The sequence below is a fragment of the Corvus brachyrhynchos genome, unplaced genomic scaffold (assembly GCF_000691975.1).
Source record: "Corvus brachyrhynchos isolate BGI_N302 unplaced genomic scaffold, ASM69197v1 scaffold94, whole genome shotgun sequence".
Lineage (NCBI taxonomy): Eukaryota > Metazoa > Chordata > Aves > Passeriformes > Corvidae > Corvus > Corvus brachyrhynchos.
Window position 1 is genome coordinate 471681 of NW_008238330.1, and position 18870 is coordinate 490550.

At 37.2% G+C, this 18870-nt stretch overlaps 1 protein-coding gene across 5 annotated transcripts in view; it reads left to right on the forward strand.

Moving 5' to 3' along the window:
* Positions 1-7: 7 nt before the first annotated feature.
* Positions 8-18870, forward strand: part of RALA (RALA Ras like proto-oncogene A) — a 28975-nt gene continuing 10112 nt past the window's right edge. Inside the window, exons 1-2 of one of the 5 annotated variants that reach the window (XM_017734626.1) lie at positions 8-34; positions 18097-18252. In XM_017734626.1, coding sequence (XP_017590115.1) covers positions 18139-18252 — 114 coding nt within the window. In that variant the 5' untranslated portion in view covers positions 8-34; positions 18097-18138. Of the gene's footprint in view, positions 35-8132; positions 8261-11628; positions 15464-18096; positions 18253-18870 lie in introns of those variants that run through there. The other 4 variants (XM_017734624.1, XM_008633827.2, XM_017734623.1 and 1 more) reach the window with 4 other exon arrangements.

Below are 18870 nucleotides of genomic sequence, written 5' to 3' on the forward strand. Positions count from 1 at the left end.
CCCTGTGCGTGTATGTGGGCGCTGTGGTTCTAGGGTGAGTAAGAGCAGGGTTTCTGTAACATTTAATTGCTGCCTGCTTCCCTGTGCTGGGCTTTTCTGTAGTTAGCAGTAACTAGAGCTTGTGTTTGCTTGTAACACAAGGGAGAAGTACGAAGTATGCTATTAATTTCCCCAAATAAAAAAAGAGCCTTTCGGTGCTCACCTGTTTGGTTAGGTAAGCAATTTGGTGTTTGCTTTTGGGTTTCTTTTAAATGGAAGTTAATAGCTTCAGCTCCTTCCCCTTAATTGAGTCCTTAAAATGAAAATCTTAAGTGGGCCATACGTATCCCAAGAGTCACCTGAAGGGCGCTATGTGTGTTTGTTTTGTAGCACCCCCAAACCGTCCTGGCAGAAAGATTGCCAAAATGTATATTTTCAGACTCAAAATGACCCTAATGTTTTGTTTCACGCTTGTATTTTCAGTTCTTGTTGGAAAGAGACTTGCCTTCTGCACTGCAAAACATTACACTTCCACAAGTGTAAGATACGTGCCTCTGCTGGCTTTTCAGTGTCTGGAGATAGTTTTACGCTCAGATCTCTCCATAACCTATCAGTTGTTCTTTGTCTTTTCCACTGAAAGTTAAACTGAAAAGAGAGGAGCTCCTGAGAGGGGGCTGGACTGGGAGAAGATACTGCTATTCTGCTAGTTTTCAGGATAATTAATAGTTATTATAACTGGATTCTTAATTAAAAATCCTCTTCTTTTCAGCTGATTTATTAATCTAATAGCATGTGCCTAAACATTTGAGTCCGGGGAAACTGTGATTCCTAATAGAATGAAGAACAACTGTTTGATATGTCAATATCTAATGTAGATTTAAATCTTTCAGGCTGTGCTTGCGCAACAGTTTGTCAAACGCTTTTAGTGGAAGCCTCTAAATGGTAGAAATTTTAGGGATTGATAGTGCTAGTCATGTTTACCCTTTATTCTTTTCTGTAGAAATACGAGAATATGATGTAGTGTTGCATAAAAAGATCAAAAAAAAGCCTTCAGTCCACTGCATGAGAGGTCAGCTGTAAGCTTAAATAAGCTGTGATGCTGAATAGTGAAAGTACTCCTTCACTATTGCAAATTCCTTGATCTCAGTCTTCACTTTTTAGTGCTCTTCTGAATTTGAGGAAGGGAAAGATTACAAACGTTTTAAAGTGAAGGATTTTGAGTTGTGTGTTCTTTGATAATGTTGTAATAATGTTGTCTTTCTGTTTTCTGGACCTTAAGGAGAGGATCTTTAGCCATGAAAGTGAAAACTGGAATGTGTCCTAGCTGTGCATTTGTCGTAATCTTGTCACCTGTGGTCATGTACCCTTTAGATAAATAACCCATAGAAATAGTAGGCTATTGAGGGGAAGGTATGGGCGTGGGGAAATGGGGCAGGGAGAGATGTGACTGTGAGGATAAGGCAGTGCTGGATAAAGGCAACCGAGGAGGAGCACAAGACTGTTAAATAAGTGTAGTTGGAGACATTGCAGTGGTCCATGTGTCTTCTGTATTCAGACTGACTTCTAGTTTCCGTAAGAACAGTTGTGTTCTTAACCTCAGATACTAAGTCACACACTGACATCCCTGTATCTACTTTTTTGAGGGATTACCCTGAAACAGAGGTGTTCCATCTAAGAAGTGGTTTTGCTCCTATTAAATTTCAAGTGTATCTGACTTGGAAAAAGACAACTGCTGAGGCAAAAGATGTTGCTGTCTTTGAAACTGATATATGGCAGTCTCCGATATCAAAGGATACTGTAGATATTGTGTCTTATGTAAAAAGTTGTTTAGGCATTGCATTTCAGCCAACTGACAATAGCATTATTTTTGCTGCAGTTTTACAACTGAAGAACAAATAATTACATGAGAAAAATCTTTTAACTTTTGTGATTAGATTTGGTTACTTTGCCACCCTAGTGAGTGCTATAGGATATAGTGGTCCTAGGAATCAGTGGTTGATAACATGTCTTCTAGACAGGGAACTCCCTGCCCCCTTGAGTGCTTATAGCCAGCTTCCTGTAAACTTCTAATGGCTCCAAGCTATTGGAATTACTTTGCATCTAAATTGAAATCTATTTTATGTGAGCAAGGTAGTTTGGTAGGCTAGTGACAGCATTCTTGTGAACATATTGTAGCCTGCCTGCCTCAAACACGCAATTACAGGACAACTGTGTTAAGCCTCCATTCTACCTTAAAAAGAATTTATGTGAGGAACCAAGTAAATAGAACAGTTGGTATTATGTATGTCCACTAAATGTTCTGCAAAATATTTTACATTTTATAAATTGTTAAGTAGGGAAGAAATGGTTATATTTTATTAGTCCGTTACAGTACTTAAAATCAGCTGTCAGAATAGTTATTAAAAAGTTATTTTTAAGTCTTACTGTCTGCAGAATCTGAAATTGGTTATAGTCCTTGTGGATATAAATAACTTACAGTCACTTCATAGCAAATGTACCTTGCAGACCAGGGGATTATTAAATCCTGTTTTGCTTCTCATTCTGTTTTCTTAACTATAGTGAGTCAGAGTCAGCACCTAAGGCCGAAGGATTTATCAGTGGTTACAGCTGCTTGTTGAATGTTGAATTATGGGTTGTTGTGCAAGCCATAACCATCAGATTAGGCTTATGCTCTGGAGCCTTAGGAACTACTTACAGAAGAAAAAAAAAATCTGAAATTCCCACAGAAAAAACAGTATTGGATTGAAAGGTAGGAAAAAGTTGGAAAGGAATCTAGTATAGATTAAGTAATGCAGCCTTAGAATGCACCAATGAGAGAATTCATTGCCTTTGCCCAGAGGGGGGCTTAGTATTTACTAGTCATATTTTTTTTGGAATTCGATTTGTCTCTATCAAAATTCCCAACACCTTTGGGAGAATAGATTTGTAACACTGAAGTATCCAGGCTTTGCACAGAAGGGGAATAATGGAGAAAGGTGTGCTGAAGATGTTAGATGACATAGAGAGTTACTATAGAGCATTTGAAGTAAGCTATGCTGTAATCAGTTTATAATGGAGAGGAGCCAAGAATGCAAAGAAGGCAGAACAAGAGATGTAGAGTTGGTTGCACAGTAACTCTGCAATTGTTACTTTAGTGGAATTGATGATGCTTGTTTTGTGATACTGGCTCCTTAGTTCAAGTAATCATAATGTATGTTGAATTCCTACCAGTAAAGTTCGTTTAATGCATTGTATTTTTCTCTGTAACAGTAAGTTTACTACATCATTTGATACAAGAGTGTGGGAATGTCTGGTGCAGTGGCCCACAAGGTTTTATTAAAAATTGGCATGTGAATATACTGTATGACCAAACAAGTATTTCTGCAAATTATGGAAAATGCTATTTACGAAGGTGCTTTGTGCCTGTGCTTAGTAGGTGGGTAGCCATACATTCAGGCCTTGGTACCTGTTTCATCTTAGTCTCTGAAATACTAATTTAATAGCCTTCTGTGTTACTATTAGACTTGATCTTTAACTCTGATTCTTGTTTTGGGAGTCTGAGAATGCTCTACATATAGCACCCACATACAGACAGGCTGAAATGTTTCTGTCAACATTAAACAGATTGCAGTAAACATGGAAGTCTTGCAAAAATGAAACATCTGTGAAGAAAATAAAAAGCGAACTATGTGTGGTACAGTCCTTCTCTTTGCTAGTACTCCCATTCAAGCCTGTCAGACAGTGCAGAGTAAAGGAAGTCTGTCATTTCAAGATGTAGCAGTGTAGTCCTGTTGGTATAGCTTGTTGTTTCCTGACAAGGCTTTTAACATGGAAGTAGTTAATACCAGCAGCACTTTGCCCAGTGGGATTTATTTCAGACTTCAAAATAAAAGAAATTATACAGACAGGAAAACAGTGTTAGTGTGACAGATGTCTGCAGGCATGCTGTGTCGGTCACAAAACCCACATGCAGTGTGTGAGGTCACACAATGGAAGATGCTTGAGTAGATGGACCCGAAGGCCCTACTCAAGGCAAGGCTGGTAGCAACTCATCATCAGCCATCTGCCACTGTTACCCATGGAGATCAAAGTAAGCAAAATCAGATACTGAATCCAAGTGACTGTTGTGTAGAAGAGCTATTTTGGAATGACACCACTTAATCATAAAGTTCTTGCACACTTTAACACCTAAATTAATTTCACTTATGTAGTGACATGCAAATAAGCTTCATTCCAATCCTCAGAACACTTATATTTTAAGAAATAACACTGCACACTCATAAGAACTGATTTTTGTAAGGTCAAAATTTATATTGTCCAAATTAATAGTTCACTGCAATGCTTCAGTGACTGATCCAGTAATGACTGGTAGCTCAGTGCACCTTATCACAACTTGAATTCTGTGATTTCTAGTAAGTTTACATTTTTGAAGTTGACTTGAAAATGAAAGTGAAATTTGTTTTACACTGATATAGTTCATGGAAGTCAATGATACAGCACAGGCCTGTATGAGTATGATTTATTAAAGTGTCTTTCTTTACTGGTCCAGATTATGTATTTTTTGTCCGCTGCTGATTAGACTTGATGGCTTTGAGGTTCCAGTTAACCCATATTCAGTGCAAATAAAGTATGTAATAAACCAGGAAAGCTTAACCTAGAAAGGAAACTGGACTCCTTCTCTATACAGTCCAGCATTGTCATTCAGAATTTAAGGAGCAAATGCATTAGACTAAATGTCAGAAACTGCTTTCACAGCAAGTTTGCCATCTAAAATGTTATTAAATGGTTAGTGTCATAAGGAAGAAAATATAGTTACAGGTAACATTCATAATTAATTCCAGTTATTCTGCAACATCTCGGAGTACCCTGTAGGAAGAGACCCACTAAATTGAGATGTGTGAAATTCCAGTACTTGATTGTTTTTCCCTGTTTAATGAAGACTGTGATAAGAACAATAATGAGAAGTTAAGGTAATGATAAAGAACAAGAAAGCTGCTCATCTGACTTAATTTGGTTTGCATCAGTACTCGTTTTAGTGTATAGTGTAACATAAAGGACTGTTTTTAGAAAAAAAAACTGAAGAAATACAGATGCATTTGTTTCAGAAATATTAAAGAGACTTAACCAAGTGTTCTTCTGGGTGCAGCATTCTTTCTGTGAGGAACTTGTCTCAGGTGTGGTTTTATAATTAAGCAGGAGCTGTTGCTGCCGTTTGGACTTAAAGGAGTTAAATTCTAAATCTTAATCCAAAATATGCCACTGTCCTCTTTCTCGCATCTTGTTTTGATAGTAACTTGGATCTTAAGTCATGATTTCAACTTTTTACCCTTCTGCTTTTAGGGGAAAATACTCACTTTTGACCAATATATATTCCACATCTTAAATGCCTTTGTGCTTTGTTAAGAAATCCCATTGCAGGCACTGCCAGCTGGTTTTTGTTGTGTTGAGAGCGTGGGAGGTTATAATTTGTAGATTGATGGGGTTGAAGAGGCCAGTAGCTGATCCACAAAATATTTTAGGAAAGTCTGTATGTGTACACCCATGCAGCTGTCTCCCTGTCGATCACTAATTTTGGGCACATAGTTACTAGTTTACTGATAGGCTTACAGTTACAATTAAAGATTGTATAGTGCAGCTGCTCAAGAAAATGCTGGAATTTCTCAGTTCGTCTTTGCCCAAGAACCAGAATGAGATATGAAATGTTTCGGTTTGGAATAATTCTGAAACCTTAGGAGGTCCTGATTTTTGAGAAACTTCTTTAATGTCATGCCTCTTTAATGTTTTTCATTGGATCTTAATGAAAAAGTTGTTTCTTTTTGGGTAACTTGGTTTAGCACATGTTGAACTTTAGTAGAAGAGCATCTTTTTCTAAACCTTAAGTGACAGTTAAGCTATATCTGTTGCATTTTATGTCTTGCAGAGGTTGAATTTTATAGCCCTTGCAGTCAAAGCAGATAGAGGAATGAAGTAAACTAAGAAAAATATTCTCTGCAAGATGCACGAGTTAAAACTGAGACCATGTTTGTAACATGCAGAGTTTGTGAGTTTCTTCAGACTGGAGTATTTTGAAGAGCATTGCAAAAGCAGTCTTAAGGTCTAGTGATCTTAAGAGTAGTTTGGATAATTTGAGGAAAACAGTCTGTTGTTTGAGTAGTGAAGTTTTATATTATAATCTTTCTAGTAAGATTTACTACAGTTTTAGGAGAGAAGACTTTTTTTACAAATATGGGGGGAAATACGTTTATCTGAGGGAAAACTGAAACAGAAACAATCTTGTAGTCAAGTACTAGGATTTAAGATAGTATGAACAATGAAATACAATATGATAAAGTAGTGAAACGGTCATAACTAGCCCACTCAGAATGGCATAGTTAGATAGTCAGGGGTTTGAAGGAGATATTTTCAGGAATGTAATTCCTGTTTTACAGCAAACTGAGACTGGTCATGCTATCATCTATGAGCAACAGGAATGGGTTTTAATAACACTAACTTTTCCATACTTTATGCAGGACTCTGACTGCATTAAGGTAAAAGAAATAAACCCCTCGAGGAGAAAAGCAGTAAAATTAGCTTCTGACTCTGTGGTGAACTGATGGTTATAGAAGTACTGCCACTGAATTGAAAGCTTGCAAGTGACCAGCTGAAAAGAAAATGTTTTCGTAAGTCAGAGGTAATGAAGGTTTCTTAGGCCAGAGAAAACCATGCAACATTGTAAAGGTATTAGGTCACATACTTCTCACTGGAATTTAAAAGGTTGTGTGTACAGAAAGGAAAACAGCTCACACTTGGTACTGTTTAGTATTGCAATGTATGTAGAATTGAATCAGTTAAATGTTGATAAAGATACTGGATTTCACCATAGACAGACTTCTGTAGTAGTTTTTCCATGGGGAGACTGGCCTTTAAAATAAACTGAGTTTGGTCTGTGACCACTGCTGGAATGCCTTTAGCTTTTGCATTGCGGGTCAGGTCAGAGGAAGAGAGACACACTTGCAACCCATCTAGTGATGTGCAATAGTACACCATCCTTAACGGTGCCTTTTCCAAGAGTTTTTGCCTTTGGAGTATGATTTAAAAATTAATTTTTAGGTTTTTTATCAGAAGTTTTTGATAACTGCTTCACTTGGTTCCCCAGATAGCCAGAAATTAATGTTATGCTTGCTTCTGTGTTCTGAAATTGATCTATGATTTTAACATAGGTTGCTTTGCAAAGAACTTTTCTTAGATAGTTTGTTCTGTTAAAACTTGCAACTTACACACTTACATTCTTGTAAAGTCATTTAACAGTTCCGAGTTACTTTGTGCATTGTAAGAGTTGTAAGAATTGAAACAAGAGCAAAAAGCAATTTTTAAAAGTTACTACTCTACAGTTTGAGAACATTCAATTTGAAAATGCCTTCTGTGGTACTTCAGGAAAAGTGTGATCAGTATTTTAAGTAGGACAAGATGAAAACCACCTTTGACTGGCACTTACTGTGAAAATTGATGAATTTGTGTGAATATTAATAATTTCATAATAATTTAATGAACTGAATGCCCTCTGTTTCTAGCCATTGCAAGTTTAGTGCCCATTATATGTGAAACAGCCATGAAAGTCTATCATGTATCATATGAATGGCAAGCATATATTGAACTAAAAGACAATTCATTGCCTGATTGGGTCTTTTAGGTCTATTAGATTAACTCTATCAATTTTTCAAATCATATATCTAACAGTTTTAGAATAAATGGCATCTAAGAATGGGGAGGGATCCGCCTAACAGTGTTTCAGCTTTATGAGTCCTGTATTACTATGCAACATCGGGTCTATAACCACTTGTGTTCTTGAATCACCAATTCAAAAGATTTTTGTGTATTTGCAAACCAGTGTCATTCATTGAGTCGTGCATATGAAATCCATGTTCCCTGAATAAAACAGAAAAATTATTATGATTTTAGGAGAAGAAATTTGCACTGTATAGAATATAAACTGAAGGAGACATTACCAGAACAAAATATGGCTACAAAAGTAATGCTCTTGCAATAACACTACAAAAAAGTACTTGTGCATTTCTAATTAGGTGGTAAAACAGATGGCAAAGTCATAAAATGTATGAAGTAACTTACTTTGCCAAGTCAGATTTCACTAAAGTAATTTGCTGCAGCTGCATGATTCCTTAGAGGAATAAGAGGAACTTTTTGAAATGCAAAATCCAACATGCTCATATTTCATTAGGTTCCATTTGGCTGGTGTATTGATGCAGTCTGCCTGTGGGGAGAGAGAATGCTTGCCTGTGTTTGTGAAGAGGAGACGGAGAACTTGGTACCTGCTTCTTGGTATCTCTTGTTAAAGCCCTGCATTCAGTCCTGTGTGCTTGCATCATTTGTGCTGTGGCCTTTGATGTAAATGTGCTTGCAACTGCTGGAGAACTCGTTTCCTGCATCCTTCATTGTTAGAAGTCGTTTTATTAGCATGAGATGTGAAGGATAATGTATTGTGGTATTCCTACTCTGCTTTTGCTGAAACTTCATTCAGCTAGGCACTGACTTCTGGAAGGAGGCAGTGCCTCCCTCAAAAATGCTTTATTTGAAAGCTTAGACTTTGTCAATAATTTCATAGGAGTGTTACTTAAACAAGGCTCCTGTGTTCATTCTGTCTGTACTAATGCTTGAAAGAATTTAAGGGTGTTCATGTGAGTTTTCACCATAGTACTATTATGACTGGCTAACAGGGAAAAATAGTTGTTTTGAGCAGGATAAATTCCCTGAGCTATCAGCATCAGAACTTGTGTGACAAGAGGTGCCTGCAAAACAGCAGGACTGCTTCTACCAGGCGGAGCCCTAAGCTATAGAAGAGATGCTGTCTGCATCCCTTCTATAAATTCCATAAGACTGTTGGGTGCAGCCTGCCATGAGTGTGATAACTGTTTTGCTTTGCAGATACCATTTATTTCTAGATTTCTCTGTCACAAGTTAACTTTCCTGCCTGTAGAGCAGTGAAACTATCTGGGTGCAGTTTTGGGTTTAGTCAATGTGGATCTTGATTGTCATTCTTTCTGGCTGTAAAAATGACCATGCAAATATTTGTGGCTTCTAGAAAACACACATCTGACATTCTGAACTTCTAAAGGAAGACTAGGGTTTTTAACAATTAAAAAGATACCTGTGTTAGAGGACAATCTATATTTTTTCAAGTATGTCTTTTGGAAGCCACCTTCAGACTTTGCTCAAAGAATTTACTTCATCAAGCCAAGTCAACATGCTTACATTTAAATCTTCCTGAAAGTTCTGTGGTGTATATTGAAGTTTTGAATGCAGTGCTCTTGAACTGCTTTTGAAAGTGCACTACTGAAGCTCATACTGCAAGCTGTGGCATAGTGCCTTCAAGAGAACTCCATTCTTGTTGCTTTCTAGAACAGCTGGAAGCAGCAGCTGTGTGCAAGTGTCAGTGAAGCCTAGCTTATCGTCAATCAAAAGTTAGCTTCCAGATGTGCTTTCTTGTACTTGAAACACAGGATAAAAATGGCTGTGTCTCGTATGTCTTAGGTGACACTAACTTAAATGTGTTCTTGAAATGTTTCACTGAGTTCTTAGTAGAATAGCACTAGTTAAGACCCTGAGCTGTTGATTCTGCATTATTAAAATTCATCTTTGTAGGCTATATGTTGACTCTTATATTTTTGAGGGAATGGGGGTTGGGAGACTGTCTTTGTTCTATACCAAATGCATCTCCCATGAATGTAACTTGACTTTTGATTATAGAAAATCAGCTGTAGTACCATAGTACCTGTTTGTCTGCCTTCCCTCTGAATCCATGCAAGTCTGTGGATAGCTTTGACAGGCTAGTGGCATGTAATTGTAATTGTTCATTATTCTGTCGTGTCTACTGTGACTGTTAATTCTCTCCTCATGATGTATAATCTTAAATCAATACAAAATGAATGCCTTCTGTAATATGCTAGATTACAGATCTTCATGTTTACTAATTGAATATGAAAGAAGACGTGACCCTTACACTTTGTGTTAAAGCACTTCAGCACCATCAGCCTCAGAAAGCTAAGTTCCCTCAATGATTAGAATAGACTGAGAGCGGGCACCAGCCATGTATTGAACTTGTAGAAGCAGGAACAGTATTCTAGACTCTCACGTAAATGTGTATATTACTAAAATTATTATACAGTGTAACTTTAGTCCATTGAACTATGAAAGCAAGCTTTAACCTTGTGTTAACCTTGGTGGTGGGCTTGAGGTGCTGCTCTTCCCACCGATCTCTGGATCGGTCCAGGTAAACCATTGCAAGTCTCTAGAATTCTTACCGATGTTTTGTAATAGCCATCACATAACTTGCAAAAAGTGAGGAATCTTCAACAGGTGTCAGATTACGGTTTAGAAACCCTAAAACACTTGCATTGTTTTGCCACAGTGTTTATAGGCTGGAAGTGCTGTAGTTTTGCTTTCCCCATGCTCAGCTCTGTGTTGTTCTGGGCTGTCTTTGGTACCAGCAGACTTGTGTAGGTAACTAATCTGTTCAAAAAACAATATAGGTTAATTTTTGTCCAGAGCAACTTCTTAAGTGCTTTGCCACGTAATTGTTGCAAACACCAGTACTATTGGGAGAAAGGATATGGGGATATCAGACTGTTGCAGGTTCAGTTTATATCGGCCTTGCAGACACACACAGTTGGGCTCAAGCGTGTGTTTTGTCAGCCATTTATGTGGACAGTGATGTAGCTGTTTTGTTTTCTTTTCAGTACACTACAGGGTTTGAAATCTTAAGACCTTGATTTTGTTCTAGACTGTTTCTGTTGTTCAGTTTGTCAGGGTTTTCATGTGCTGTTCCATGTGGGTTTCAAGAAATTTCCTTATGGAAGTGCCTCTCCAGAAGTCATCTTGCAGGATGCCAAAGAGGCCTTTTGGTAAGAAAATGCTGAAATGATGACTTAAAACATATGAAATACGTATCTGTTCTCACTTCAGAAGGTGCTGTCTAGTTCATGGCCATGCCCAGCAGTTGGCACTAAGGTCTTGTGGAGCCTCTGGGAGACTGCTAGAACTCTGTGAACTTGTTTCCCTTGTTTTAGTGACTTCTTGTTGGAGGCATCTCAATTCTTCTGATGCTGTCTTAAGAGTATAAAGCTGTGGGCATGTGGGAACCACTATTCTTTATAACAACACAATGTAATTTACGTGGTGGATGGGCCTCTTACTGGGTGAAGAGTTCACTGGTTGACTTTCCAGTTCAAGTGCCTAGATATGGTTTTGATTTGAAGTACTTGTCTCAAGGGGCTGGGAAATGTAGGTCTTTTGCCTGAGGAGATTTGCTTCTGTTGAGAGATAGAACTGAAGTCAGTCTTCTGCCCTTTACTTTTGTTAGTATATGTGTAGTCAGTCACTGTAGTAAATTTGTTTTGTGGGTGTGGGAGGCACAAGCACCTTCTAAGGTGTGCCCTAGAAAGCTTTGGAAAGAAGGGTTCTTATGAAACCTTGAATGTAATTTAACTGCTTGTTAAACTCATGGGAAGCTCCAAATCCTAATTTGTAGTTAAACATGTTTGTCTCAAACGATTATTTTCAGGACATAGGGAAATACTTGCTGTGAAAGTTTCTAACTTGTTATGAGGCTGAGTTTCAGGAGGCATGTTTCATTATCTAATGAAATTAGTCATTTCTAAGATAGGTTTGAACATTTGGGTTCATTCTTCTCTTTCTCTAGTTTACTACTTAAAGTTTCTGGTGATTATTTAACATTTGAAATACTTGTTCTACCTTAATAAAATACTGATGTTACTTTGTGCAGTTTGGCAGATGTTGTGTATTTAAACTGTAATAAAACACCAGTAAAACTCAATGACACAACAATAATGCTGATCTAACTTTTAAAACTTCCTTATTCTCCAGTTCTTAAAACAGCTGGTATCATGTCCCATGCTGTGTCCTCCTGTATCCTATCAATTTCTGGTCATGGGGTGTTTCTGCTGATCTGGTTTGAATGTTGTAATTGGAACCAGATGATGGGAGGGTTAGATTCTGCTTGCCTGGAGTTCCCTCCCTCCTTTTCCAGGAATGCTTTTATTGCAGAAATACCTGAATCATTTGTGAGGTGTCTTCCAGATGTTTGGCGCCTAGTATGCTAGTGCTATTTTCAAACAATACATTCGCAAGTATACTTTTGCTCTTGTTAACCGAACTGAAACTATGGGACTCAATAAACAATTAAGTAACTGGTTGAATCTGTGATGTTTTCATAACAGATAAGATTATATTGCTTCATGGTCCTTGGGGATGTGAAATATGTTGCCATTTTTCAAATTCTGGTTCCTGTACTTTTTCTTAGAAAATTGAACTTGTAATTTGTAGGTCATGTGAGGCAACGGAGTTTTGATTCACTTTGGGGAATTACGAAACTTTGGAGAGTTTTTAAACTCACTTTAGAAAATACTGTCAAATAATTACCATACATTTTCACTTCAGCATGAAATAAGTTGTGGCTAATGTTTCTGGAGGTGACAGATTGTACTAAGTGTAAAGTGCAGAGTAGTGCAGGCATTAATTTCTTCAGGTAAAAAAAGGTTATTTGTTTAGAGCAATATGAGTTTCCATTGCTAAGTTTCCTTTAATTGTCCAGTAAGTGATAATTTTGCCTCTCTGGAAGTATTTTGGTCAAAGCATACTACCTAGTTCTTGATATTGTGCAGGCAGCTCACATACTGCAGTTAAATATTCGTGTTCCTTCAAATGTATCAAGTTCTAGCTCTCTTAAACAGAGTAAAGGTGGGTGCTGTAATGTGTAAGCTAGCAGTTGTAATTGATGCTTATTATATAAAACAGTCTTCAGGGGAGGAAGTTACTCATCATAAAAGTGAGTGGGTAATGAGGTTAATATGACAAGACTTTCAAATCTTTATGTAATCTTCTCTTAAAGGAAAGGAAACAAAAGAACAAGGATTCAGTTTTGATGTATTAGTTTTATGTAGGCTATAAAATTGACAATAAAAAATTGTCTTGCAAATTGAAGAAGGGTACCACTATCTCTACTTATTAACTAGAATCAACTATACTAACTGTACCAGCTATCTGTAAATAAAAAATGATGTTTAAACTAAACTAGTCCCTTTCAAACAAATGTCTTCAGCAAATCAAAGTCCTCCTGTTAAGGACAACTGCATATTCACAAGGCCTGCATTCAGCTTTATGTATAGTAGTGCAGAAAATGCCAGCTGAATTTTTGCTTGTAATGATGTGACTTTGGTGTAATGTTTTTTTTTTTCCTGGTTCTCATTTGTGTTGCATTTATGAGACTCCAAAGAATTAAAATGGGCGGAATAGCTTCTTGACTTCTTTTGGTCACCTTCTCTAAGAAAATGAGGGGCTGATCATATACTCTGTTCTTTGTTAGTTTTTGGCCAGCTTTGGGTACATTTTGACAGAGATGTAGATGTCAGATATGATTGTTTCTATAAATTTCTTCAATATTTGCTGCTGGCTAAATATGGGGAAGTCTGTACCCTGTGATCCACAGTGTTCCCTGTGAAGGCAAAGAAGTAATCTAAATTGGGTGTCTCTTGCCCTCTTTGGATGGTACACAGCTATTCTGTTGGCCACTTTTTTGCTCTCCCTTAATGTATGAACCTTAGGATTATTGCATTGGGGAGGGATGTAGAAGGAAGAATGCTTTGATTGGTTTGGAGCAAGTTACTCTGTAAGAAAAAGCCAACTGAGGAACAGGACAGCTTAAGAAGAGTCATCTCAGTTTAATCAGGAGGATAAAATAAAGACTAATAAAGGGAGATCAAAGATTCCTGCTTTTTGGTTTTTTCTTTCCTAACTTGTATTTGCAAAGATTTCTCCCTGGAAATATTGTCCCTGAAGATGAAAACTACTTTTTGTGCTGGCACTTGATTATGTCTTACTCTTCTGGATCTGGAGATAACCATTCTGTTATCAGACTTTATGCGGATGTTAACATGATACTGTGTCCAAGTTGTGTTACAGAAGCACTGTCCGGCTCACCCATGTAGTGGGTGGAGTTGCATGTTATGTGTAAATCCACGGGGGACTAAAGGTAACATTGTAATTTTTGTGCAGATGACATATGCAGGCTGTAATGTGTGAATCTAATGATAAGTTTTGATACAGGTAGAAGCCAGTCACTCAAGACGAGCAACAGCTTTACAACTCCAGATAGAAGTTTCATGATGATCTTAACTTTTATGTTATTTTAAAATTATTATTTAGCTACCTACTCTTCTTTGATCAGATTTCTAGATTGTTGGACAAGATGCTATTACTGATGCTAACTTGAGTTATAATTCCTACCCCTGCAGTTATTAGTTAATCTAATTGTTCCCTAGCCTAGCTCAAAAAAAAGAAAAAGATCCTAGCTCCAACTGGAAGCCTGCCATTAAATTGAGCACAGAATCATGGGTGTGTTTATCTGCAAGCAGGCACTAAAACAGCTGTAGGAGCTTTGAGAACTGCTTACTTTGTCTGAGCACTCAGAGATTCATTTGTTTGTGTCTTTATCTGCTCAAATATGTTGGAAAAGGTCAGCTTCTTAGGAGTTTATCTGCAGTGGAGGTGATGACTGATCTATAGCATGGTGGTTAGACAATGCTGTTGCCCTTCTGAGTGAAGATACTGCAGTACATTGCTGAGCCAGTTAAGCTTTTCCTTCCCTTCCAGCTTGTTGAACTACATGAAAAACTGTTTAAGAATAAACTTCTGTATGTGTCGACAGCTGAATTGATGCTATGGGATTTCCAAATGGTGTGGTAAAAAGCTGACCTGTATAAATGGATGATATAGATATTGACAACACTGTGCTTGACTCTTTGTGAACATCTTTCTGCTGTAGGTGACGTCGGATTTGACTGTAGGGTAATCCAGTGTTTCTCTTCTGACCTGCAAATAATTTTGCACTGGGAAGATTAAAATAATAATAATAAATCCCATGGTATGCATAATAAGGAAGTATGCTTTTTGAGCTTCATACAACAGGGTTCTTGTCATATTCTCTGTCTGTTTTATCATAATTATGAAGTAGGACAGTTCAGTAACTAGATATGACCCAAATTAATACTTCTCATGAAACAGGCTACATAAATTACAGGCAGAAAGACTTTGCATGAGACTTCATCTCAGGTGCTTTACTGTTAAAATTGGAATCTAGGTTCCTCTTTGTTTTTCAAAACACACTGAAACAGGTAGGATTGTGGCAGTAGCTTAGAACTTACCACTTTCAAGGTCTGTCTTCTCTCTGGCAGAGTATTTGCTCTGAAGCAGTCTCTTTGGATTAAGTGTTGTTGGCACAGTATCATAATTGTATTGTACTTGCATTGTTAGTAACTTATTTCTCTCTCTTTCCACATTGTCTACTACTCAGCAGGCCTGAGTTTTGCCAGCATTATATCTTTATTGGATTGTGAAGAACTTGGGAGCAAACTGACATCCCTGAGCCGCCCTCCTCCTACAAAATGTGGCATAGTGTTTATGACAAGCTTATCTTGAAGATTTGAAGTCTGTGGTAGTATGAAGTTTTGCTGTTTTCAGTATCTTAATGGAATGTTGTTTACTGACAATTATTTGTCGGGATCAAATTGGAAATGTGTTGGGTTTTTTTATGGGTCAGCTGCTTCAGAGAGTACAAAAAGTGGCAACTTGTTTGTCACACTGGGACACTACTTTTTGAATTGCAAGTTGAAGTAAAATTTGAATTTTCACATTGCTCAATCTACTTAAAGACTGGAGATTAATTTACAACAAATATTACAGTGAAATACTGCTACTGTGTATTGAATTTTTTCATATTGTAGTATTGTTAGCCCAAACTCACCTGAGTGAGGTTCTGCTGAATTCATTTGGACTTGTATTGAAGTACTTACAGAAGAATAGTCTGTTTTCTTGCGCAGTAATCTTAGAGTAGGCCATATCCAGGTAGATGCTGTAATCTAAGCTTTGCAGACTGAGCTGTTGTCAATTGATAATGGAATTCAGATGAATTTTCTTTCTTACTTGTCTGACATACATACTAAGAAGCATGACTTTCAGTATATGTTTTTCCTTTAAGAGAAAAGTGTTCATAGACAAAACAGTGTAGTAGGTTGAAAGCATGCACATAGCTTGGAACTATTTTCATGTTCTCGTACTCCCTCTTGAGTAAAAAGAAAGCAGTGGTTCTTTTTAAGCCAAAACAGAAATGTGTGTTTGCTCTTTTCCATCTCATTTTTAAAATAACTTGTAGCATGATATTAGTTATATTTGTCTGTTATATCTCTGTAATGAGTGTAGCAGCTTACTTAGGCTTATTTTGCTTAGATAATCTTTCTGGGGAAAATAATTTGACTTAATTTTCAGTTGCATTTTCAGAATTCTTTGACGGCAGAATGGGTAGTGGTGCTGATGTGATCTCAAGAGCTTTTCACATAAGTTGTGGGTTGATCTTGGTAGGCAGCTAAATACCACTGCTTGCTTGCTCCCCCTGCCACTGGTGGGAGGGGGGAGAGAATTGAAAGGGTAAAAGTAAGAAAAATTGTGGGTTCAGGTAATGGTAACTTCATAAGTCTTTTTTAAAAACTAAAACAAACCCAAGAAGAGCGATTAAAAGAAAATTTGCTCACTGCTAGCTGACCAATGCCCAGCCAGTTCCTGAGCAATGGCAGTGCTGACAAATTTCAAACCTCTCTGCCAACATTTATTGCTAAACCATGGCATGGTGTTATCCCTTTGGTCAGCTGGTCCGGCTGCGTCTCTCCTAGCTGCTTGCTCATCCCCAGCCTGCTTGCTGGCATGGCAGTGTGAGAACCTTGATGGCATGTATTTATTTATTTTTACTTCTAGGAAGGATTGGCTTAATCTCCAATGAAGCTTTAGTCATTGTGCTTTTATACTACCTGCATCACTGCTAACAAATCCTTAGTGCATGGCCTCAACTGGGGATTTTGATACAAGTTTTAAGGAAGTTGTCATGCTTCACATTCTGCTTGTTTAATCTGCACAGAAGGATGATTCATTATGCAGTAGGGTGTAATTTTATTGTGACATTGTCAAATAATCATGATGGCTAAAGGTAATGAGGTGATCATGCCAAGTTACTATACTGTGTTATTATCTGATAGTTCTGTATATAACTGAGCTGTGCTGCCATGTGAACGTGCTCTTTTTGAGTTTTCTAATAAAAAAGATCTAAGTTACATTTGGTTTTTAATTGCTACCATAAATCTTTATTTATATATATAATGTAGATGTCACTGTCTCTTTTGGAGTTCAGACCTTGTTTTGACCTTAAGTCTCTGGAGGAGAGCGCATTCTGTCACTGTACAGGGACTTTCCTGTGTTTTAAGAATGGTGCAAGCATTCACAAATACAGTTTTATTACTATTGGGATAGGTAGGGAATGAAACAAAGGTGTGGGAAAATAGAGATCCACTAAAACTGTAGCATGGATGATTTTTTTTTTAAGTTAATGGAATTGTTACTTTTTGCGCTTGTGCACATGTACATTAAACTGTGTGAATCAGCTGTTATAGAGGCCTTTGGTGTTGGTGAGATGCAGAGGTTTGTGTTTAAACAAGCAGTCACAGGACTGAGACAAATACTCCAAATATACAAAATAAATACATTTGTAGACAAGTTGAATCTTTCTACTCTGTATAAACTAGATGGTTATTTTGGTTTCTGACTTACTGAAACTGGATATTTTTAGATGTTAAGTTTGCTTGCTTTTCCTGTAAAAGTACTCTAGCTAATCCTTGCTGCTGTGTCTTAGTGCATGCCATTTAAACTCGAAATCCCTTCAAAAGTTTGTTTTCTTCCCCTGCAGCTGTCATATCATGTTTTCTTATATAGTGTTGACTCACTGTGGCTTCCTTTTTCAATTCTTGTGTAGTAAACAAGAAATCTTGACACCTACTGGGCCACTAAAAGAAAATACTACATACCAAAATGCTGTTTCCATATGGTGAAGGATTTCTTTGCTTAATTAAAAAAAAAGATGAGCTCAATATAATTTGTGGAATGATTTCCAGTGAAAGAGCGGCTAGATTTCACTAAAGCAGAACTGAAATTAAGTCATTAAATATGTAGAGATTTGAAAAAAAATCTACTTTATCAGTTCATATGGGAGAAGGAAAAGAAACTAATGAAGAAATATTTTTCTTCTAGATTTTTTTCATTTGATACCTGTGAATTTTCTGCAGTCCAAAGATGGCAGCAAATAAACCTAAAGGACAGAATTCATTGGCTTTACACAAAGTCATCATGGTGGGAAGCGGTGGTGTAGGAAAATCTGCTTTAACACTACAGTTTATGTATGATGAGGTAAGAGTCTGTAGTAGAAGGTATCTCAGGAGGTGCCTGCTACATGGTGTTGTTTAAGTTACATTTGTACAATTATTTTCTGAAAGGGTCAAAGTGTATGTGATGTGGTATGAAATTCAGCAGTTAAGTGGAACAAAAAAAATGTTTTGAGATTACTGATTTTCCCTTTAGAGGTACCTGTGAAGAGAATATTTGACCTTTTTCAGACTTCTCAGCTGTTAGATACTCTGTCATATTACTGGAATATTTTTTCATTGCTCACTAGACCTATCGGAACTTGGTTATAGCTCAAAGCTTCTTCACTTAGTTGAGTTGCATTATGCCTGAAACAATCAATTCCTTCCATGGTTTTTTTTTGCTGCTGTTGAAGAGAGGAAAGAAAATCAGTTTCTCTTTTCGTGTTTTTTTTCCAGTGGAAGTCATCCTTTTTTATTAAAAGTCAGAAGTTAAGCATTCAGTGTACTTTAAAAGTTGATACCAAATATGTCCAAAGTCAGGACTACCTGATTTCTTAATGGAACACAGCCAGATGTTGTGCTTGAACCAGAAGTAGAGGTTTGGGTAGTGCACAGACACTGATGTTTTGAAATTACCTCTATGTTTCCTTATAATGGCTGA